The following is a 23,753-nucleotide window of genomic DNA, read 5'->3' as shown; positions in this document are numbered from 1 at the left end:
CAGGAACAGGAATTCATTTGAAAGTATTTTAACTTGAGAAGCAGAACCATCAGAAGCCATGTATCACATTTATGTTTACTTGTTTATTTTTTTAAAAAGAAAACAGTTACAAAGCTAATGGCCCCTGCCGCATGGCTTGATACCCACCTGTCTGACCCTCTGACACCTGGCCCTAGCCTGTTTGTGTGGTCATTACCTGGGCATGGCCTGAGGCTTGGCCAGGACAGTAACTGCCCTGCCTCCGTTGGTGGCCTCCACACTCCTTTTGTGGGCAATCTTGTTGTTTTGGTTTCCAGGATGTTGATCAACACAGAGAGCAATATTCTCATGTTCCAGTTTGAGCCTGTAAAGTGGCAGTACTCCACGGAAAGAAGTAAGTCGAAGAAGAATAAGGACAGAGAGGAAGACAAGGAAGACAACGGTCTCATGGACGCCCTGTCCAAGTCAAGCACTCAGGTTCACAGCCTGCGGGAGTCTGCGTCCAGTAAACAAACCGTGGCCCAGGACACTCTACTGAATAAGCCCCACAAGTCCCGTGTCCTTATGAAGGCAAACAAGGTATCTTCAGGTAAAGGAGCTAAACTTTTTCCAATAGCTAAAGGGAGATTTTCAAGACCTAGATTAGAAAACTTATTAGAACCTTTGTACAGAATATAAGACTGGTCTTCATACTTGCCATTAAAACAAACAGAACAAGCTACCCATACCTGCTTACCCCTCAAATCCAAACATATATGAGGGTATCTTCACATATTATGAAAAAACTATGTATGATTTCAAAAATTTTTTGCACCAAAATTTATCTTTTTATTCCATTTTCTACAAACTCTTTGAAGACTCCCTGCATTATATAACTGATTCCTCAGGACTGAAGACAAAAAGTTACTATAAGCAGAATAATGTTTTGTGCAGAATGCATTATCTTTAGGCCTCTGAGAGACAATATATGCACCTGGAAAATATCAGTTACAAAGCAAGTGTCTGTGTGTGTGTAAGTGGGCATGCAGGCATAGCCTATACCATTTATATGACGTCCAAAGAACAAATTATATGTAGCAAGGCCTCTTCCTTTTTTATGTTTTAACTTGCCCTATATTTGTGAAGTTGGGTCCACAGATCTATAGAGAATACCAATAGATCATTCCCAAGCATGTCACACTACAAGTGGCGGGTTGTCCCTGGAGGAGAGGGAACCAAGAGTTTTCGGTAATGCTTCATGCTTGATGATCAGTGGGAGAAGAGGATGAGAGAGGGGATTCAGGATGTAATCTAGGTCTTAGACTGTAGATGACCACTTAGTTTCCAGCACAATTATCAAAATGATGATATTTTTGCCTGAAATCCAGCTAAATTATCAGTCACATAACTACTGATTATAGAACCAGGATGCCCCTCCCCATTATTTAGACTTTGTTGAATTATGTAATGACTGTCATTTCTTTCTCATTCTTAATTCAGTCACATTAGCAGAGGAACGTCAAGGTCAAAGAAAGTCAAAATCACCCAGAAAAGATGTCAAGAAGAGAGCTTATCCTGTTAACAAGGAAGCAAGTGTCCACGATGGTGGGCAGGAGACTGTGGAGGCAAAATCCGTGGCTGGAGATAAGATGAATGGTGATGCTTTATTCTGAATTAGTGGCAAGATCCAACCTGTGCTCCCTCCTATTTTTCCTTCCCCTCCTCTCCATTTTGTTTTGCTTCTCAGTAGGCTGATATTCTTGCTTATTTTTGAGAATTCAGAATGAATAGACTGCCTGACTTCTAAGAACAACTGGTTTTGTTGTCTGCTTTCTGCCTTAAGAATCTTTCTAAGATTTGAGTTTCCAGTCTTGGGCTCCCAGCCTGCCATTTGGCCTCCTCCTCACTTCCTGGGCTGTTGAGCCAGCAGTATGACTACGGGGACAGCAGAAGGGAGAAGAGGGACTTGGGGCTGGTTTCAGAGAGACTTTAGGGGGTTCCATAAGGGAGGAGAGAATGTTTGAGGTGGGTGCTATGTATGTGAGATGAGATAAAGGAGAGAAAGATCCAGGGCTTTTGAGACATGTTGCTGAACATCATGCCAGGACTGTCTCTTTGCTATTCTTAAAGGACACTGATAAAAATTGTAAATACCTTTCAAATATTTTTTGACTAGTATACTTGTGTTTCTTTGAAACAAACTCCTTACAGACTGGTTTCAAGGTGAGGGAAAAACAGTCACTGTTTTTTGTATGAGGGCCATCCCAACACTGGGCATCCTTGTGTATACCCATGTCTGTGTATCTGTGCAGGTACGCGTGCAGGGCACAGTCCTAGGACTGAGATAAAGAGAACTGCATTTAAAAACTAGAAAGATGGCCGGTGCCGTGGCTCACGGCGGCCATTGGAGGGTCAACCAACGGCAAAAGGAAGACCTTTCTCTCTGTCTCTCTCTCTCACTGTCCACTCTGCCTGTAAAAAAATAAAAAAATAAAAATAAAATAAAATGTAAACAAGATTGAAAAAATAAAATCTCCTTTACTACCAATCTTAGGTCCTCTTATCAAGAAAAACAAAACAAAACAAAACAAAACAAAAAAAAAAAAAAAGAAAGATATCCACAGGGTTGTCCTTAAAAATGCTATTGATTTTCATTCTCACTAATGATGTAGGAGAGTTTTCGCCCCACCAATGCAAACTCTAAGTGTTGTTCATCATTTCGTACCTACTTATATGATAAGTACAAGTGGTGTTTGCATTTCTTTAAGGTTGGTCATTAACAAACTGAAAATGGCCAAGCACATAATGAAAAAAATCCATACTATAGAATATTATTTCATAGCTAAACTTGTGTAATGATGAGACATATATTGACTTGGAAAGAGAGCCACAATATGAGGCTATTTCAAAAAGTTCATGGGGAAATGGAATTAGAAGATAAGCTTATTGGGGTGCAAAAAATGGAAATCCATGAAGTTTTTACATAGTACACATTTTTCATGAACTTTTAAAAGTTATTTACTTATTTGAGAGGCAGAGAGAGGGGGAAGAGAGAGAGAGAGGGAATGAGAGAGAGAAAGGAAGAAAGACACACAGAGAAAGATCAATACATACATATATAGAGAGAGCTCCCATCTATTGGTTCGCTCCCTAAATGCCAGCAACATTCTGGGCTGGGCTGGGCTGGGCTGAAGCCAGAAGCTGGAAACTCAATCTGGGTTTCCTTTGTGGGTGGCAGGAACCCAGTCACCTGAACCATCACCGCTGCCTCCTAAGGTCTGCCTTTATAGGAAGATGAGGTGGGAGGAGAGCCAGGTATTAAACCCAGGCATTCGGATATGGGACACAGGTGTCTTAATTGGTGTCTCAACCACTAGACCAAACACCTGCCCTGGGGGTTTCCATGAGCTTTTGAAGGTCGGTCCCTCTTAGGCTAGGATGTCCCCCCACCCCCCACCCCCCACCGTGCGTGCGCGCACAAACACACACACACACACACACACTGGGGCTGGCACTGTCACACAGTGGTTAAACCAATGCTGTGATGCCAGCATCCCATATTGGAACTCTGTTTTGATTCCCAGCTACTCTCAGCTTGTGATCCAGCTCCCTGCTAATGTGCCAGGAAAGACCACAGATGATGGCCCGAGTGCTTGTGCCTTGCCACTGACATAGGAGAACCAGATGGAGTTCTTGGCTCTTGGCTTTGTCCTAGCCTAGCCCTGGTTGTTGTGGTCATTTGGGGAGTAGTTGAAAAAATCTCTCTTGTTTTCTCTCTCTCTTTAATGTTCTGCCTTTCAAATAAATACATCTTAAAGATTTTTTTTTGCACCAATAAAAAATATTTTTCCCTGTGAACTTTCTGAAGGCCCTTTGGATGTTATGTGAAAAAGGGACAAGTTTGTGCACAATGAGCTCATCACAACCCCTTTTTTATAAATGGAAAACATTCTGTGTTTTATGGGTTTGAAATGAGAGACGGCTCTGACATCTAAATTGCACCTAATTTTTATATGTTATAATAAAATATAGTTTAAAAAAGTGAAAGGAAAAAATTTGAAGTTTCATTCCACCCTCGTGTGTTAAAACACAAGCATCTTTGAATAAGATGCTTTTATTTGCTGGTGTGGCTTGGTGTAGAAACAGGAGTGGGGAATGTCCAGTCCACGGGCCATATAACGCTTGAGAAATCATTTGGTCTGGCCCTACCAAGGCAACTGCAGGCAGGACTCGGAATTCAATAAACCTACAGCAGGCTCATTTTTAAGTTGATACTTTTGTATTGCCCATGACGGACACCATAAATATCCCAGGGGCCCTTGGCAGAGAACAGTTCCCCATCCCTGGTGTAGAGGGTTACCTGGCAGTCAATGAGGCAAATGACACCTACTTTTCATGACTCAGAAGACGGTAGTGCTTCTCATGTCTCTGTGAGTTGCAGGAACTGAAAAGCCCACATGGAAGAGAGAGAACAGATTGGCTCATTTGCAGAGATGTGTTTGTTAACTTCATGCTCTCAGGCACCTGGGAGGTCTTAATCCTAAAGCAGGGAGCCTTTCACTCTTGTCAGTGGCTTTTGGACCTGCTGCTCCTGTTCAAAACATTTGGGTGACTCTAACTTTAGGAAGTTCCTTTTAGTCATGTGGTTGATATTTTTGCGTTACCCAGTGGGTGACATATTCTTCGAAGGCACATTTGGTTTTGAGAAACAGCCAGGATCATTTGGAGTGAAATCCAATTACTGAGGTGGAGATCAAACTTCGTGATACTGTTGTTGAAAACGATAGCTATGTCACTAAAAATCAGGAGCTGTTTTGTGTCAGCCATAAATGAGATGTGAAGGTCATTCCCACAGGGACATTTCAGAAATGTGTAGAGCCCTGGAATCACAAGTGTCACCTTCAAAATATGCAAGTCCAGAGACTAATGCACATTTGCGACAAGTACTAGCATATTCATTAAAAAACTTGTCTTGTTAAATAATTTTTCTGGTATCATCATTTCTGATATCATCTTGCTACTGCTCACCCTGTAGCAAGCCCATTGGACCACTAAGACCCCAGTGTGGCTTCATCTTCATGCCAGTGTACTTAATATTTTTCAAAGAATGCTGACTTTTTGTTTCCTTTTTTTTTTTTTTTTTTTTTTTTTTTTTGCAGAAGCAGATGATGTGCAGAAAGTACCAGAGCAAGGCCAAGTGACAACTCCTGTAGAACCAACCTATCTCCAGAAGAACAAGCCCTGGAAAACCCCCATGTCGCCTGATCGGTTCCTCCTGACTGTCAATGCTTTGCAGCAAGCCCACAGTTCCGGGAAATTTGCTTACCCCCACAGGCCCCAAACGCAAGTCATTGATGCCTGGGGACCTTCCATTCCATACCCAAGGAAGGTCCTGAATTTCAAAGGGAAATCAATCCAACATGCAGTAGATCAGCTGAGAGCCAGCAATCCTCCCATGGACGTGCAACAAACCAACATTCCCCTGGAGATCCAGAAGCTGCAGCCCAACTTGAAACGATCTTTGCACAGCCCCCGGGTCCAGTCCACCATCCCCCAGCCCATGATTATCCGCTCCAAACTCTCCAGCAGCTCCCGGCACGAAGGTCAAGCGACCAGTTCAACTGCAGGGCCAGCGAGCAGCGTGGGCCCCCTGAGCAGTAGGCAGGTTTATAAACCGAGCAGCATGGTAGCGCCTCAAGTGGGCACGGCCACCCTGTCCCTCAAGAAAGAACGGCCTCGCCTGTGCATGACCCTTGATCCCCTTAGGATGAACACTGAGTTTATGCTGTTGACCGTGAAGGAGGAGGAAGAGTACAAGGAAGCCAAGATGAAGGAGTATCAGACTTATGAGTCCATTGGAGTGGTTGACCTGGGAAAAGCCAGCAGAGCTGCGTGGATCAGGAAGATCAAAGGCCTGCCCATTGATAATTTCATAAAAGCAGGCAAAATCGCAGCCCCTGAACTTGGACACAACATATTTATCTAAACCAGCCTTGGGAAATGACAGTGTCTTACAATAAACAGAAGGTCAAGTGGATTGGTTTTCTGTGTGTGTGTGTGTGTGTGTGTGACTGTTCCCTGCAGTTAGTTAACCTGGGAACCTTTTGTTATCTTCTTATAAACCAAAAGGTTGATCTTCTCAAAGTAAGAAAACAAAAGGAGCCTGGGAGAGATTGGCATCTGTATTTCCACTGGGAACCATTCAGGGAGACTCAGGGAAGCCCGTTTCATTCGTGGGGGATGGGGAAGCATCCGCTGGAAAGTAAGATACCACTCACCGCTACCATGCAGTGCTATCAGTTCTTCCAGCAAACGAAGGGATGCGGCTGCTTCAGGATCAGGCCTTGCAGTCTCCTGGTATTTTGGCATCGAAGCCTAATGAAGCTCACTAAGTTGTTAAGAGCCTAAAAGGGGAGCCCTCAAAGGACCTGGCCTATTGCTTTGGAGAAATGCTTTTTGCATTTCTTCTTCTCAGGGCTAACTTGTGTGGGAGAGAATTAAATGCATTCATCTTCTCTACAAAGGAGGCTACTAGTATTTTTTTTAAAAAAAGATTTTATTTATTTATTTGAGAGGTAGAGTTACAGACAGTGAGAGGGAGAGACAGAGAGAAAGGTCTTCCTTCCGCTGGGTCACTCCCCCAATTGGCTGCAATGGCCAGAGCTGTGCCGATCTGAAGCCAGGAGCCAGGTGCTTTTTCCTGATCTCCCATGTGGCTGCGGACTTGGACCATCTTCTACTGCTTTCCCAGGCCACAGCAGAGACTGGACTGGAAGTGGAGCAGCCAGGACTAGAACCCTGCACCCATATGGGATGCTGGCGCCGCAAGTGGAGGATTAACCTACTGCGCCACGGCGCCAGCTCCAAGGCTACTAATATTGCATGGGGTGAAGTCTACTTACACCTTTGGGAGGTGGAGTCAGGGACAAGGCAGGTAACTTCGAGGAGTACATGGGGGAGGAACGAGGAGTACATGGGGGAGGAACGAGGACTAGGGCCCATGGGGCGACAGCTCAGGACCCACACTAAGTAGAGCGCTCCTATTCAGTAGCTTTGCGTGGTCAGATTACTCCCTTCTTCAAGAAATGCCAGAAGTTCCCATTTTCCTGTGAAGTGCCCCACATTTTAAAGGATGGTACACGGCTTCAAACAGAACGCACGAGGAAAGCCAAAACAACAAAGCGACAAGTCCACAAAATCAGATGAGGCCGAGGCAGGCAGGATGTAGGGGCTCTCTGTCCACCTGCCCTCACAAGGCAAAGGCCTGGCCAAGCTTTCTCTTCTTGGACATGCCCAACCCCCACCCCTTAGGATGTGACGTTTAAAACAGCACAGGCACCTAACCGTGGGAAGTTTGTAATTTGCATGCGAAGAATTCCTCGAACTAAGGAAATGTGCATTATCCCATGGGCCTTTCGACAGCAGCCTGGCAGATGGTTTGTTTTTTGTTTTGTTTTGCATTTTTTTTTTTTTTTAATCATCACAGTTTCCAAGATGAACAAAAGCTTTAGTTTTTAGGTCCTTCCTCCAGGCAAGAAAACACACATCACGGGCTGGGCTTGCACTTAATGTCTAAGGGTGACCATTATCACCCGCACTCGATGTTTGAGAACAGTACCTGGAGGTTCGTTCTAAGAGCCTAATTGGTCATACAGGGCAGGGGCTGACCCCCACACTCCAGGGGCTCAACACCTATGAGCAATGCCTGTTTCCTGCAGCCCAAAGTTTTCTTTTTCCCATCCTAACACCCTCCGCTGCTTCCTCTAGAGTCCTCCTGCCTTGCTCTGAACAACTTTTTTGCTCCTTTGCGAACTATAGAAATGATCCCTGAAAGTATAGTCTTTAACTTTTTTGCTCCTTTGCAAGAGCGCCTTTGCTAACAAACCACGAAGCTCTCCCAGCCTGTTTTCGCAATTACCTGGCCTAGACTCCGCCCCCGTCGGCCCGCCCATCTCGCCCCGCCCTGCAATCTCCCCGCCCAATCCCCGCCCACGTACTGCCCCCTTTAAAAGCCCCGCCCTGGCGCTCCCCAGCCGGGGCGTTGCGCTCCTCTCGCAACGCACCTCCAGCCGGAAGTGTCCTTGTATATCGGCCCCCTCCGAGCCAGTGGGGACGGGTTTGTGTCAGTTCCGGCCCGGACCCGGCGCCTGACGCGCTGACGTGGCTCCCGGAAGTGGGGCCGGCGCTGCCTCGCCATGTTGTCACAGGTGAGGGGCTGTGGGCGCCGGGAGAGGGCAGCGGCATGTGAGGGCTGGACTTGGCGAGGTCCGTGGGGGCGCGAGTGGAGCGTACCGGGGCCGTGGTTTCCGCGTCTTCCCCCTGCCGCCTCCGCCAGAGCTCAGGGAGGAGCGGGGTGGACCGGCGGGAGTAGGGGGCCATGGACAGTCGTTCGGCGAGGGCGTCTGGACGCCCTGAGGCCTCAGGCGTCGTTAAGCGGTGTCGGCCTGGGCCTGTTCAGAAGCCCATGGTCCGCAGACGCCGGGCGCTGTCTGCTGTGAGGTTGCGGGGTGGCGGCGTGGGCGTTAGTGCGCGGGTGCGGATAACCGGGGGCGGCCCATCGACCATCTCCGGCCCCCTCCGGGTCTGACCCTGGGGTGGGGTGTGCGCTGAGGTCCAGTACGACGGCGAGACCCTGCCGGAGCGGGATAATGAGTAATTGAATCGCCTTTAAAACAGTTGCTGTTTATAGTCCACTTTGCTTTAATTCTTTGTGTGTGCGTGTGTTTTCGTGTCACACGATATTCACCGAGGGATCACCCTGTCCCAGCAGTGCTCCAGGCTCAGGAATCGGGTCGTGAACACTAGGGACAGACGGGTTCCCCGAGGTCAGGGGCTGGTCCTAGGTAGGAGATAACGAGTTGTAGAGGGGCTGGGGTGATGGATGATAAGTTAGCCAAACCAAAGACATTTCCATCCATCACGTACTTGTTGTGCTCTGGTTTCCGTCCCCTCTTAAGTCAGAATATAAATATACTTTGCTTTTTTTTTCCCCCCATGTGAAAAAATGAAAACTCCCGCCTGCCCTTTGATCTGTCACCCACTCTCTGTTCCTGGAAAGACTCGTCTGTACTTGTTCTTTTTTTTTTTTTTTTTTTTTTTTTTTTTTTTAAACAGGCAGAGTGGACAGTGAGAGAGAGAGAGAGAGACAGAGAGAAAGGTCTTCCTTTTGCCGTTGGTTCACCCTCCAATGGCCGCCGCGGCCGCTGCACTGCGCTGATCCAATGGCAGGAGCCAGGTGCTTCTCCTGGTCTCCCACGGGGTGCAGGGCCCAAGCACTTGGGCCATCCTCCACTGCCCTCCCGGGCCACAGCAGAGAGCTGGCCTGGAAGAGGGGCAACCGGGACAGAATCCAGTGCCCTGACCGGGACTAGAACCCCGTGTGCTGGTACCGCTAGGCAGAGGATTAGCCTATTGAGCCGTGGCGCCGGCCTGTACTTGTTCTTAAGTGTGGTATTCTTCTCCGCCATCCAAGTCAGAATTTCCCTTCTCCTGCCTTACTAAAACTGCCCTTACTGAGGTCACTGTGGACCTGCTAAAAAGAGAGTGGTCACTTCGGTTTGCAGCATTGGATGTAGTTCTTGGGATCCTTCTCCTGGGATTCCAGGGCACCACTCTCCTGTGTCACCCCCCACTCCGTGCCACTCGTGCTTATTTGGTCTCCCCTTTCGGACCTCTGCATATCCGAGTGCCCAGAGTCTGGCATTGGCATCTTTATCCTGTTAGTTGTTGAGGACAAAAACCTCTTTCTTGACTCCTGTTCTCTTACCCCAGAGTCAAGTCAGCAAATCCTGTCAGCCTGGCCTTAAAAGCTGGTCTGAATCTCCACCTTGCACCGCCTCCACTGCATCCACTGTGGACCAGGCTGTTGTTTCCAGGCTCCATTATTGGAGCAGCCCCCTAACCACTCCCCTGATTTTGTGCCTTGGTCTCTCCCCTCCCTGCCCACCATAGTTTTAATGCAATGACTAGACTTGTCTTTTGAGTCAGAACATGTCAATCCTTTGTTCACAGTGTACTTATGGTTCTCACTCTCAAAGTTTTTGAAAAGAAAACAAAATGAAACAAAACAACAAAAAAACACCCACTTTTATTAACATTTTAAGTTTAGTATGTCCAAAACCAAACTCCTGATACTGCTCTGATACCGGTTGTGCCCGTGGTCTTCCTCTTCTTAATAAACACAACTATGAGAGTACAGAGTTGTTTGTCTCCTTTTTCTTAGTGCTTGTACCCTTACAACAGTGCCTGGCAGTTAGTAGGCATTCAGTGTTTATTGAATATGGAGAAGATTCCAGTCTTTTATGAAAGATCAGAGTAAGAGAGAAGAGTGTTCCTAGGTAGAAGAACCACAAGTCTAAAGGCCCAGTGGGCACATGTTGAATCAAAAAGGTGGTTGGTCCAGGGGCTTAGTTACTATATGAAAGTTTCCTATTGTTTTTGTAGCAAATTACTATAAACTTTGTAGCTTAGAACAAACTTACCCTCTTATAATTCTGATGGTTTGAAGTTCAAAATGAATGTCAAATGTCAAGGATTGAAATCAAGGTGTGGGCAGTTTTGTTCCTTCTGGAGGCACCAGCAGGAGAATCTTGTCTTTTCTAGCTTCTGGAGGCTGCCTGCATTCCTTGGCTCATCGTCCCTCTCTCTGTCCTCCAAGCCATCAGCATAGCCTATTCATGTCTCTCTTTCATCTCTGCTTTCCTGTTTTCATCATCTTCGCTGACTCTGAGCCTCCTGTGTCCCTCTCCAAGGATCACTGTGATGCAGTCAGTGGGCCCACCTGGATAAAACAGGAAACTCCCTAGGTCAAGACCCTTAAATGAATCACTTCTGCAAAAATTCCTGTCTGCCAATGAGTTTACATATTCCCAGGTTCTGGGAATCAGAAGCTGGCTATTTTAACAGGGTTGAGAAGGAAGTGTTATTCAGTTTTGAAAGGAGACTGGCCTGATGGTTGGCCTTGGAGGTCGGTGGGGGCTGGCTCATGATAGGTCGTGGTAAGGAGTCTGATTTTCAGTCACAGTACTGTGAGTGTTAAGTAGGCGAATGATGTGGCCTGATGTGCAAAGGTGTCCTTAGACAGTTGGGGGTCAAGAGCAGCCGGCCACAGGGCTTATTCAAACATAGCCTGGTACAGTGGATCTCACTATCGGCTGTGCGTTTTGATCATCTGGCAGCTTTAGAACATTCAGCAATTGTATCTGAACCTCTGAGGGGGTGGGGTCCAGGTCGTGTTTTTTGTCTCTCCCCCCAAGTATTCCAATGTGTAGGTAAGGTTGCGAACCACTGGTCTCAGTTCTGAATGTGTGCTACCGTTCCCAGCCTTAGCTGCTATTCTGCTTCTCTTGCCCTTTACTTACTCTGAGTGCTGCTTGGTTATTTCATTTTCGTCGGTTTGTAGGCCACTGTCTGTGCCTTTGAAAGTATACTTAGCTGAGTTGAGTGAGCAGGAGGCCTGCATCAAGGCCTAACTGATGACACTCCTACAGAGCCCTCTGGCAGAAAGGAGTCTCTCCCTGTCCCCCGTTGTGTTTGCATTTGCATTTGCGTTTGCGTTTGTATTTCTCCTGGCTCTCCAGTGACAGTCTGTGGTGTATTATAGGTAATTGCCTCCTTTGTTTACTCACTCATACCTTCAGCAGACCCTGTAGCACTAGACCAGGGCTCCGTTAGCCGGTAGGACTTGGCACAGTGCAGACAGGCCTGTTCCCCAGTGGCTTAAAATCTAAGTGGGGGTGGGAGTTGGGGACAGATTTGCAATAAGAATGCCCCGTGGTAACTGTTCAGATGCAGAGTTGTCCAGGTGCTGTGGGGATGGCGCAGTTTCTCAGCTGTGTCCGTATCTGATCTGGTGTGTGTCCGAAGGGGAAGGAGGAGCAGAGAAAGCGCAGGAGAGGCATGAAGGTGGGCGAGACCAGGTAGTAACAGCGTTGCTGCAGGGCTGCGCAGGGAAGTATCAGGAGTATGCGGTGTGGATCAGATCACGCCATCACCCATGCTGTATGTGAAGGAGTTGACTTTATTCTGTTCATGGAGGGACACATTTGACAGAATTGAGGAGGGGAGTAGCATGATATGATTTTCATGTTGGGAAGAGTGCTTTGAGTAACACAGAGGAGAGGCTGGAGTAGACTGGGAGTGAGACTGGTGGGTGGTACCGGGAGTAGGTTTGTTGTGGTTGAGGCTGAAAGGAATTACAGTGATTTGAGGTGTGAGCCCTTAGGAGCCTCTGGGTGGAAAAGGGAGGAATGCTGTGGGAAGGTAGAAGATAGATAGAAGGGGAGATACAAAATCAGTTTTCTTTCTTTCTTTCTTTTTTTTTTTTTTTTTTTAAGATTTATTTATTTGCAAGGCAGAGTTAGAGATACCTTGGGTCCACTGGTTCACTCTCCAAATGGCTGCAATGGCCAGGGCTGGGCCATGCTGAAGCCAGGACCCTGGAACTCCATCTGGGTCTCCAACGTGAGTGACAGGGGCCATCTTCTGCTGCCTTCTCAGGCGCCTTAACAGGGAGTTGGATTTGAAATGGAACGGCCAGCACTCCCAACCGGCCCTCATATGGGATGCTGGCATCACAGGTGGTGGCTTATCTTACTGTGCCACAATGCTGGCCCCAGATCAGGATTATAAATCTTCTTTGAGTAATAAGAGGCACTTGGAAATGCTTACATGCTGTTTAGAAGATTTGAAAGTACAAAAAATATAAATAAAAGGAAAACAAGTCCCGAGGAGGCATGAAAAGAAGGAATTCTGAGCACAAATCATTAATTTAGTCTTGGACAAGAAAAGAGAGTGTGAGAAGGAGTCAGGGAAGCCAGGATGCAGTCAGATGGTCTGTGAAGGAGCAAAAACACTGAGTCTATCCCTGAGAGCCTCAGCTTTCTCTGAGTGCAGCTGAAAATTAGGTGTCAGCTCGTAGGAGCAGGTTCTGCACCAGTGTTCTTAGAGGCCTGAGCTACCCAGGGGTAGGGATGGACACATTCCCATGTTGGCTTCTTGCCAGGTGTTGGGATGCACCTGTCCTTTCCCTAGGTTGTGAATTTCTTTTTTTAAGATTTATTTGAAAGGCAGAGTTGGGTGGGGGGAGATATCTTCCATCCACTGGTTCACTCCCCAAATGGTCAGAGCTGGGCCGGTCTGAAGCCAGGAGCTTCTTCCTGTTCTCCCACATAGGTACAGGGGCCCATCTTCTGCTGCTTTCCCAGGAGCATTAGCAAGGAGCTGGATTGGAAGTAGAGCAGCTGGGACTTGAACCGGTGCCCATTTGGGATGCTGGTGCCACAGGCGGCAGCTTTACCCATTATGCCACAGTGCCGGCCCTGAGGTTGTGATTTCTTGATGGCTGTGACTGTTGTAATTTTGCCTTCCATCTTGATCAATTTGCATGTAGGGAGCATGTAAATACTGCCTTTAATTTTGCTTCATGAATATTTAATTTTCCTACTAGGACAGTAATGATGACACTGAGGATGTTTCCCTGTTCGATACGGAAGAGGAGACAGTTAGTAGACCAAGAAAATCCAAAATCAGGTATGTGGATAAGTTACGAGAGTTGTGTTAGTATTCAGTGATGCCCTGTCCATAGATTAGTATCAGCTGATGGGACTCAAGGCCGAGTGATTTGGAGTTGCTTGTGAATATTCTATGCTGCTAGTTTGGTATTTGGTGTGAGACAAAATGAGCTTCAGTTTTTCTTGGGAATAATTGACAAATGGGATTTTATTCAATACTGAGTTTTCAAATCATCAAATCTGGTTATTTAAATACCTGTGCTTTTAATTCTATGCTAGCTACTGTTTTCCAAGAATGATCTTTCTTGGTGTGCTTTCTATAGATAATGTTACATTTTGACTTATTGTGCAGATTTCAGATTCTTCTATAAAAAAATAACATGAAAATGTGAAATGTACTTCTATTCCAAATTTAGTTCTCTGAAGAAATTTTCTTAAAGAAATCAAAATCTATTTGAGCCTCAAATATCATACTAAATGAAAGGTGCCAGTCACAAAGACCACATATAGTATGATTTTATTTATAGGAAATGTCCAGAGTAGACAAAAATGTATGTGACAGAAAATAGCTTAGTTGTTGCCTAGGGTTGAAGGAGTTGAAGGTAAATGGGGAATGATTGCTAATGGGTACAGAGTGTCATTTGGGGTGATCAAACGTTGTAAAGTAGTGGCTAATTAGTGATTGAACACTTCTGTGAATATACTAAAAACCATTAAATTGTACACTTTAAATGATAAATTATTTGGTATATGAATTGTATCTTAACAAAGCTGTTAAAAACCAAAAATACTCTACCTGATGGTGACTTTGCTTTAATGCCTGAAGTGATTTTTAACTTTCCAAATTATTTTGGCATGATTTGAAAAAGGATTCAAATCATAAGACTGTAGTTTTCCTTATTTTTGCAAACTAGGTGCTCGTTATATATTTTGTGAAAATTTATATTCAATGTGATATTTTTTAAAGGGAATGGGTTTATTGGGGGAAACAATGTGATGTTGTGTTTACATAATGAATTTTCTGTGATAACAGGGCCTAGTTAAATAATGGGACTTAAGAGAGGTAGGCTGCTTCTTGCTCAGGTCATCTCTTTTGTTTTGGCAGATTCTTCATGGTTATGCCATGGCTAGCACATTTTTCATCTACATCTGCTGATACCTGTAGTAAAATGTAATTGCATTTCTTTTATTTTGTTTTGGTTTTCAGACATCCAGTGGCATCATTTTTCCATTTGTTCTTTCGAGTCAGTGCAATTGTAGTCTATCTTCTCTGTGAATTGCTCAGCAGCAGCTTTATTGCCTGTATGGTGACCATTATCTTGTTGTTGTCATGTGACTTTTGGGCAGTGAAGGTAGGTTTTGTTGTTTTTATTTTAAAATTGTATTTACTATGAGATTGAATGATGTATATACAGAAAAATATGAGACAGGATTTTGGATTGGTGTTAATTTTAATTGATCTTGTTATATCAGGCCTCATATAGGTTAAACTGCTGGAATTGTCAGAGCACATGCAGGTTATTACAGAACTGAGTTACCCTGCTATATGTCAGCCTACATCAGCTTTGCAATCAAACACACACAAACACACACAAATGTGACCAGCAGGCATAGACTGTACACATTGCTTCCAATCCCTTCAGCTGGTTTTGCTTTAGGGTCACTTCTAGGTGTGCCTTGTATAGTTTCCAGATTCTGCCCAGTATAGTTGTCCATAAATGCCTAAGAAGTATCCACCTTTTGCAAAGGCTCCTATGGGTGTACTAGGGCAATATTTCTCTACCAGGGCAAAGTTGTTCCCCATGGAACATTTGTCAATGTCTGAAAACATTTTTCATTGTCATACCTAGGGGCAGGGGTGAGTGTGATCTAGTGTGTAGAGACCTGATGTGCTACTGAACAACTTAAGATGCACAGGATGGCCTCTACAACGAAGTACTATCTGGTACAAAATGTCAGTTTTGTACCAGATGTACCAGAGGTGGGGCCAGCGCCATGGCTCACTTGGCTAATCCTCTGCCTGCGGTGCCGGCATCCCATATGGGCACCAGGTTCTAGTCCCGGCTGCTCCTCTTCCAGTCCAGCTCTCTGCTGTGGCCCAGGAGGGCAGTGGAGGATAGCCCAAGTGCTTGGGCACCTGCATCTGCGTGGGAGACCGGGAGGAAGCACCTGGCTCCTGGCTTCGGATCAGCGTAGCTCCGTCTGTAGAGGCCATTTGGAGGGTGAACCAACAGAAGGAAGACCTTTCTTTTTCTCTCTCACTGTCTAACTCTATCTGTCAAAAAAAAAAAAAAAAAAAAAAAAGTTATGTCAAGATTGAGGAACCCTGCTGTAGGGGAGAGAAAGGAGTGAAAGCAATGGTGTCAAACTCAAAAGTGATGGATAGAGATGAATGGATGCCCAGATAGGTAGGCAAATGTGTGTTAAGTTACCATAATAAAATACTAAATGTAGACCTTAGGTGGTACATGTTTATGTATTTACTCTAAAATTTAACTTTCCTATGTGTTTGAAAATTTTTCTAGTAAAAAGTGATGGGGGAAAAAAAATCAAAGGCTAATTTTAGGATTTCAGAGACCTGTGTACTGATTCAAGGACCAGTAAGATGTTTAAAGTCTGTTGACCTGCCCCAACCTAGCCATTTTTAGACCTATTAACTAAAAACATCAGAAGTTGTTTGTTAAGTGGTGGCTAGTTTTCATAGGCTACATAATACTGCGAAGGAAGATCTCAAAGGTCTGTTCTCTTTTGCTTTCTTTTCCTTTTTAGAAGATTTATTTATTTATTTATTTATTTGAAAAGCAGAGTTAGAGAGATTATCCTTCATCTGCTGGTTCACTCCCCAAATGGCCACAGTGGCCAGGATGTGATCAGGCTGAAGCCAGGAGCCAAGAACTCCATCCTGGTCTCCCACATGGGTGGCAGGGGCCCAAGTATTTGGGCCATCTGCTGCTGCTTTCCCAGGCACATTAGTAGGGAGCTGGATCGGAAGTAGTGCAGCCGGGACTCAAAGCAGTGCTCATATGGGATGCTGGCATCGTAGGTGGCTTAACCTGCCTCACCACAATGCCAGCCCATAGGTCTGTTTTCTTAAGACTTCTTTTGTACACTCTCTTTGGTTTGTGTTTCTTTAAATTTCTTCTGTGGCTTTTTGCTCTAGAGTGTATTTGCATCCATGTTTCTTTTTGTTATCAAATTTCTGCTCAGCCAAATAAAACATGGCCTTCAATCAGTTTTCCTCGTAATTTTTGAACTCTTAAAATTAAATCCTTCTGTGCTTGGGGTTTTTGAAAATGTGACCAAAATAGTATATTTTCTGATAAGATTTAAAAAGGCTTAAAAAGTTGTCACTCATTTATCCTTGTCAAAATTAATTACAGTTATCCAATTAAGCAATTAAGACCTGAAGCAAAATTAAGAAATTGAATGGAGAAATTATTAAATCCATTTGGGAACACATGTAGCAGGGTTCTAAAACTAGTAGATTGGAAATGTGTCATAATTTTGATGTAGTTGTCAAAAGAGATATAATTATTTTAAAAAATAAAAATAATCTTCATCCAATTTCCTGATATTAATGAAGACCAAGAAGAGGTGAACACAGAAAATATTTTAAGAGTATGTTTAAATATGATTGTATAGGGTTTTATTTTGTTCCTCATTTTGACAAATAGAGTGAAAGTTAAATAGTTTTAAAAATTTAATGAAAGTTATTAATAAAATTTAAAACATGTTCTGTATCTTGTTCAGCACTGGAGAAGATAGGAGCAACTGAAATACTTCCTGTGGCCAAAGAAGGAGGACAAAGTAAATCTCAGAACTTAACTGTTACAGCACCCGTGTACTAGGTGACCGAAGTAATAGCAAATTTGTTATGACAGTAAATGGAATTTGATTAAGCTCTCTTTTAAAGACAAGAATTTGAAGACTGGGTCAGAAATCAGAGCCCAAGGGACTGGCATTGTGGCACAGAAGGTTAAGCTGCCACTTGCTATGTGGGCGTCCTATGTTAGAGTGCTGGTGCCCAGCTGCTTTACTTCCAATTCAGCTTCCTGTTGATATGTTTGGGAAGGCAGAGAATGATGGCCTAATTCTTTGGGTTCCTGCCACTCATGTTGGAGACCAACATGGAGTTCTGGGAGTTGTGGGCATTCGGGGAGTGAACCATGGGATGGAAGATCTCTCTGTCCCTGCCACTCTCTCTCCTATCTGTGTCTCTGCCTTTCAAAGAAATAAAATATATCTTTAAAAAAAAAGTCCAGGCAAAAAGAACTAACTAAAATATTGACATTTATAAAAATAAAAGAAGGCAAAGATAACATCAAACCAATTCAGACAAAAAGAAACTTGGTATTATTATCAGATGAAAGAGAAAACAGGGTAAGAAAACACTAAATGGAACCCCCAAAAAAGGTCATTTTATGAATCACAGTGACTTTCATTTGTAGAATAAAATTATATCAAAATGTATATAGTGAAGAACATAAAATACTAGGGAAAGATGGAGGCAACATTGTGTTAGTAGCCTAACAAACCATTGTCTTTGATAGATAAAGCAACAAAGAATAAATAAGGTCTGTATGATCTGAAAGAAATAATTAACAAGGTCAATTTAAAAGCACTATTTGGAACTTTGTATGTACAGAGATATGCCTGTGGATCATTAACAAAAATTAACTGAACATTACTGAAGAAAATCCAAATAAATTGTAAAAAACATTTACATTTTATAGTCTAAATTAGTATATAGAAATTAATAAAAATAGTTGTCAACATTAGCCTTAAAAAAGCCAACTTGCTAAATATCTTGGTGTAAAAGGAACCAAAAACTGTAAAGATAGATTGTTTATAGCTTAATGACAATGTCAAACTCTGGCATGAATGTAGAAGAAAAACAATAATAGACTGCAGGCTTTTGATATTTGACAAGAAAATAAAAGTCTGGACTGCTCAGATTTGAAAGTTTCAAAAACAATAAACCTAAGAGGAATTAGGACAAATAAACCATGAAGACAAATGCAGAAAGAGAACTGGGGCGTGGGGACATGGAAGGGTCTGGGATTGGAGCTGTTCTTGTCACCTTTGCCAGCTTTTCTCTTCCACTTGGCCTTTCACTCTTAGCATTTCTAGGATAGAGTTTTGGTCTTTAAGGCCACCCCCTTCCTTTTCCTTCTGTGTTCCTTTCCTAGGCAGTGCCATCTCTGCTTCTGATTTCTGTTGCTGATCTGTAAGCTGCGTTGGTTCTCAGATCCAGATCTCTAATCCAAGTTTGTCCTCACAGCTACTTCTCCATCTGTTTTAACATTTTTATGTGACTGTCTTGAAGGCACCTCAAATTAAGGATATATAAAATACTACTTGTTATCTTCCATTCCCAAAATGCTCCTTTTTCCATAGGTGTTCCCTTCTGTAGGTCCTAGAAGCGTTATATTTTTACTTGAGCAAACCAGAAATGTGTGTGTTGTCTCTTTCCTACTCCATATCCAGTTAGTTACCAAGTCTCTTTTAAGTCCATGGGTTTCACTTTCTTCCTTGGGAGAGTCTATACCTACTGCTCTGTCTGAAATGCTCTTCACACTTGCATATCATGTTAATGTAAGGATTTCTAATCCTTTTTGTGCCACAGACCTCTTTTATAGTCTCATGAAGCCATGAATACTGTTTTCAAATATACAAGAAAATAATAAGGCCTCAAAGAAAGTCATTTATATTGAAATACAGACAGTTCCCATATCCGTTGGTCTGGAAGCCAGGGAGTCAACCAGTCACAGATTGAAAATATTTGGGGGAAAAATTGTGCATCTGTACTAAACATGTATAGACTTTTCTTTCTTGTTAGCAGTCTGTAAATAATATGGTAGAAAAGTATTTACCCAGCACATTGTTTGAATATATTAGGTATTATAAGTAATCTAAGATGGGGCCGGCGCCACGGCTCACTAGGCTAATCCTCCACCTCGCAGCGCTGGCACACCGGGTTCTAGTCCCAGTAGGGGTGCCGGATTCTGTCCTGGTTGCCCCTCTTCCAGGCCAGCTCTCTGCTGTGGCCCGGGAGTGCAGTGGAGGATGGCCCAAGTGCTTGGGCCCTGCACCCCATGGGAGACCAGGAGAAGCACCTGGCTCCTGCCATCGGATCAGCATGATGCGCCGGCCGCAGTGCGCCAGCCGTGGCAGCCATTGGAGGGTGAACCAACGGCAAAAGGAAGACCTTTCTCTCTGTCTCTCTCTCTCTCTCACTGTCCACTCTGCCTGTCAAAAAAAAAAAAAAAAAAAAAAAGTAAGATGATTTAAAGTATTTGGGAGGATGTGTAGGTCATGTGTAATTATGTGCCATTTTCTATAAGGGACCTGAGCCTTATTTTGCATATTTTGATATCTGCAGGAGATCCTAGAACTGCTGCCCCAGTGATACCTGGAACAACTATGAGTATATAATTAAAAAATATTAAAAAGATAAATTTCTGACTTAGCATATGTATTTCTTTATGAATGTATTAATAGTAAGATCTACAGGGGCCAGTGCTGTGGCTCACTTGGTTAATCCTCCTCCTGTGGTGCCAGCATCCCATATATATGGCACCAGGTTCTAGTCCCAGTTGCTCCTCTTCCAGTCCAGCTCTCTGCTGTGGCCCGGGAGGGCAGTGGAGGATGGCCTAAGTGCTTGGGCCCCTGCACCGGCATGGGAGACCAGGAGGAAGCACCTGGCTCTTGACTTTGGATCAGCGTAGCTCCAGCTGTAGCGGCCATTTTGGAGAGTGAACCAACGGAAGGAAGACCTTTCTCTCTGTCTCTCTCTCTTTCTCTCTCTTTAACTCTCTCTCTCTCTCTCTGTCTCACTGTCTGTCAAACAAAAAAATAGTAAGATCTACAATAGACCTAGTAAATTTCAAGACAGTGATAAGCATAACAATATTTTGAGAAATCTGCAGCAAATATAGTACAAAATGAAAATTATCTGTGGTTTTTATTGTGACAAAGTTTTGAGTACTGTTAATTCTACCCACATTCATGGTTTGTCATCTACTTTCATTATGTAATGATATGCCAGATTTTAGCCAGAGGTTAATGAAAATAAAGATAAAATTTCCTCCCCACTTGAATTCGCAGAATCCCTGAATCTGTTAGTGGATACCAATAATGAAACACACCCTGTATTATTGATTCCTGAAATTCCTTTAAGTTTCATGCCAAAATGTTGATTTTTCGGGGAGTTGGCCACATTTCCACATTGTACTCAAAGCATCCTGTACTTCTCCCTCACAACACTTGTTGCAGTTAGTGATGGTGCATTTGTATGTTGGTGGCCTCATATCTTCCCCCGACACTTGAAGCTCCTTAAGGACAAAGGTGGTACCTCTTAGTTACCACTTTAGTCCCAGTGTTTAATAGTTGAGTATATATACATTAGGAAGGCTACCGAAGTTATTTGTTACTTTAATAAGAAAACAGCTTGGTATATTTAAAGGATTGAATAAAGGCCAGTGGCTGTTTTCATTTTTAGGTATATACAGCTGCAAAATGTAGGTAGCTACAGTCAGGATATATGGGAAAAGGTAGGCCACTATAGCCAAAGATCAAGGGACTTAGGAAATTAGGAATTGGAGAAAGTGTGAGAGAAAGGAGGGGAGTAATGTTTATGGGCACTTTATGGGCACACTTGTTGCTTACCCTGTCACTTGCTCCCCCTACTGGACCTACTATTGACGTTTTATTTAATCTTTTAGTCAGGCCTGATGTATAGCTGTCTTTGTTAACTGGGTATTATGTTAGAGGTAGAGATTCTTGTTGGGAAATGTAACATTAAGATGTGACGTTGCGTATGGGTCTTTTAAATGTGTATTATTTTTCCCAGAATGTCACAGGTAGACTGATGGTAGGCTTACGTTGGTGGAATCATATTGATGAAGATGGAAAGAGCCATTGGGTGTTTGAGTCCAGGAAGGTAAGCTGATATTTTTCCTATTGAATAGTGTCCTTTGATAAGTTATGTGTAGATTACGTTTCATTATTTAAGAATATTCAGGTCTAAAAACATTACCTCAAGTCACTTGCCATGTCAGTAATAAACCAAATGGCCTTCTAAATCTTGATTTTTTTTTTTTTTTTTTGGTTCTAGTTCAGAGCAGAAACAAAGCAAAAGTGAGCACAGGACAGAATTCTGTGAGAGATGATGTTAGAGTATGCCAAGCTGCAGATAAAAGCACTTTCTGATGGCCTCAACTTTGTTGTCTTTGCTGGGCATCTCCATGGATCCCTCTGTGTCTAGCAGATAACTGCTGCTAGTACCTCGTTCTCTCTTTGTTCCCATGGCCGTCTTCCACTTGTGTGTGGAGAAAAGGAGAAGGATTGCAACTGGATAGAAAATGTGGAGCTGATCAATCATTCTTTAACCCTGTGCCTTCAGGAGTTCTGTGGAAGCCTTGGTTTGGGTTGGCGAGGCACTCGAGAGTAAACGCCCTGTTTCCCTGTGGAAATCTGTGTGGGAAGCAGAGGGCAGAACTTTTGGAGACAACCCCAGTTATGTTGCTGCCCTTCTGACTGGAAGGGCCTTGACAAGTGATAGTTCTCAGAAAGCAGTTTTGTACTCAGTGAGCCTGCAGTCCTTTATATTATGCAGTCTACTTTGTTAGCAACTCACTACCCCTGTAAGTTCCTGAGTGTTACAAAGACATTTTGGTTGTTGTCCAGAATCTCTTGATTGCTGGACCTTTCTTTGGACCTTGACTTGACCTTTATTCCCCAAGATGACTGTATAACCTTGATTTTTTTGATTCTCACTCAAAAAAGTATCATTCCACCCTTCCTTATGAATAAACAGTGCTGGTGCAAGAATTTAGTACAATCCTGTCAGGATCACTGTTCTGTCTTGGATCCTGATGAACTGTGTGTTCTGCCCTAAAATTGCAAAATTCTTGGGTTGAAACAAAGTACATTAAATATTTCCTTGAAATTATAATAGTAGAGGAATTAACTCTGTGTGTGTGTGTGTGTGTGTGTCTGTTTGTGTGTTTAAGTGTTCTGAATTGGGACTGGCGTTGTCTGTATTAATTGAATTGAAAGAAATATACTTTTATTTAAAATGTTTTATTTATTCAAAGCTATTTACTGGTACACATCTCAGTGATGATTGAAATTACTTTCTTGTTTTGTTTTGTAGACATCCTCTGAAGAAAATAAAACTGTTTCGGAAGCTGAATCCAGAATCTTTTGGTTAGGACTTATTGCCTGTCCAGTGCTATGGGTGATATTTGCCTTCAGTGCTCTCTTCTCCTTCAGAGTCAAATGGCTGGTGAGCGTCATTGTGGAACTTTTGAATAATCCATTAAAATGTCTGATGGAAAATCCTAACAAGTAACCATCTGTGCCTTTAACATGGAGGACCTATCTTGAGTAGGCAGCTTCATCATGTATTACCCAAGTTGTTTCCCAACTCCACTTTTTCCTAAGTGCCAGCAACAGATGGGGCTGTACCAGGCTGAAGACAGTCACTGGGAACTCAGCCCAGGTCTCCCATGTGGGTGACACCCTCAACTACTGGAGCCATCACCTCTTGCTTTCCAGGGTGTGCATTAGTAGGAAGCTAGATTGGGAGAGCAGAGCCAGGACTTGAACCAAGGCAAGCTGATAGGGAAAGTAGGCGTCCCAAGTGGTGGATTAACTGCTGTGTCAAACACTGCCACGTTTATTGGGTGATATTTTCAGAAAGAACATCTAGGTTTATTCTTCTGATCCTTTCATGTTTAAGATGAGCCTGTTCTAATCCTTCGCCTTGCGGCGCCAGCACACCGGGTTCTAGTCCCAGTCAGGGCACCGGATTCTGTCCCAGTCGCCCCTCTTCCAGGCCAGCTCTCTGCTGTGGCCCGGGAGTGCAGTGGAGGATGGCCCAAGTGCTTGGGCCCTGAACCCCATGGGAGACCAGGAGAAGCACCTGGCTCCTGCCATCGGATCAGCGCGGTGCGCCGGCCGCAGCGCGCCAGCCGTGGCGGCCATTGGAGGGTGAACCAACGGCAAAAGGAAGACCTTTCTCTCTGTCTCTCTCTCTCACTGTCCACTCTGCCTGTCAAAAACAAAACAAAACAAAACAAAACAAAAAAAAGATGAGCCTGTTAAGGCCGATGCTGCGGCTCACTAGGCTAATCCTCCGCCTGCAGCGCCGGCACCCTGGATTCTAGTCCCGGTTGGGGCACCGGATTCTGTCCCGGTTGCCCCTCTTCCAGTCCAGCTCTCTGCTGTGGCCTGGGAGTGCAGTGGAGGATGGCCCAAGTCCCTGGGCTCTGCACCCCA

General features: G+C 44.1%; 2 protein-coding genes across 20 annotated transcripts in view; both read left to right on the top strand.

Moving 5' to 3' along the window:
* The window catches only part of FBXW10B (F-box and WD repeat domain containing 10B), a 34,542-nt gene extending 28,547 nt beyond the window's left edge, over window positions 1-5,995 (top strand). For 2 of the 3 annotated variants that reach the window (XM_008270698.4, XM_008270697.4), the window contains 3 exons: window positions 297-568; window positions 1,459-1,614; window positions 5,118-5,995. In XM_008270698.4, coding sequence (XP_008268920.1) covers window positions 297-568; window positions 1,459-1,614; window positions 5,118-5,944 — 1,255 coding nt within the window. In that variant the 3' untranslated portion in view covers window positions 5,945-5,995. The remainder of the gene's footprint in view (window positions 1-296; window positions 569-1,458; window positions 1,615-5,117) is intronic. The other variant, XR_011383679.1, reaches the window with a different exon arrangement.
* Window positions 5,996-7,998: 2,003 nt separating this feature from the next.
* Window positions 7,999-23,753, top strand: part of TVP23C (trans-golgi network vesicle protein 23 homolog C) — a 138,039-nt gene continuing 122,284 nt past the window's right edge. For 6 of the 17 annotated variants that reach the window (XR_011383250.1, XR_011383249.1, XR_011383248.1 and 3 more), the window contains exons 1-5: window positions 7,999-8,165; window positions 13,406-13,488; window positions 14,677-14,821; window positions 21,322-21,411; window positions 22,627-22,758. Coding sequence is in view for 7 of the 17 variants with exons in the window: in XM_070059953.1 (XP_069916054.1) it covers window positions 8,154-8,165; window positions 13,406-13,488; window positions 14,677-14,821; window positions 21,322-21,411; window positions 22,627-22,758 (462 nt within the window). In the remaining 10 variants the exon portion in view is untranslated. Of the gene's footprint in view, window positions 8,224-13,405; window positions 13,489-14,676; window positions 14,822-17,219; window positions 17,318-21,321; window positions 21,412-22,626; window positions 22,759-23,753 lie in introns of those variants that run through there. The other 11 variants (XM_070059957.1, XM_070059956.1, XM_070059955.1 and 8 more) reach the window with 11 other exon arrangements.

The sequence above is a fragment of the Oryctolagus cuniculus genome, chromosome 17 (genome assembly GCF_964237555.1).
Source record: "Oryctolagus cuniculus chromosome 17, mOryCun1.1, whole genome shotgun sequence".
Lineage (NCBI taxonomy): Eukaryota > Metazoa > Chordata > Mammalia > Lagomorpha > Leporidae > Oryctolagus > Oryctolagus cuniculus.
Note: the sequence above shows the minus strand (reverse complement) of the source record. Positions and strands in the feature narration are given on the sequence as shown.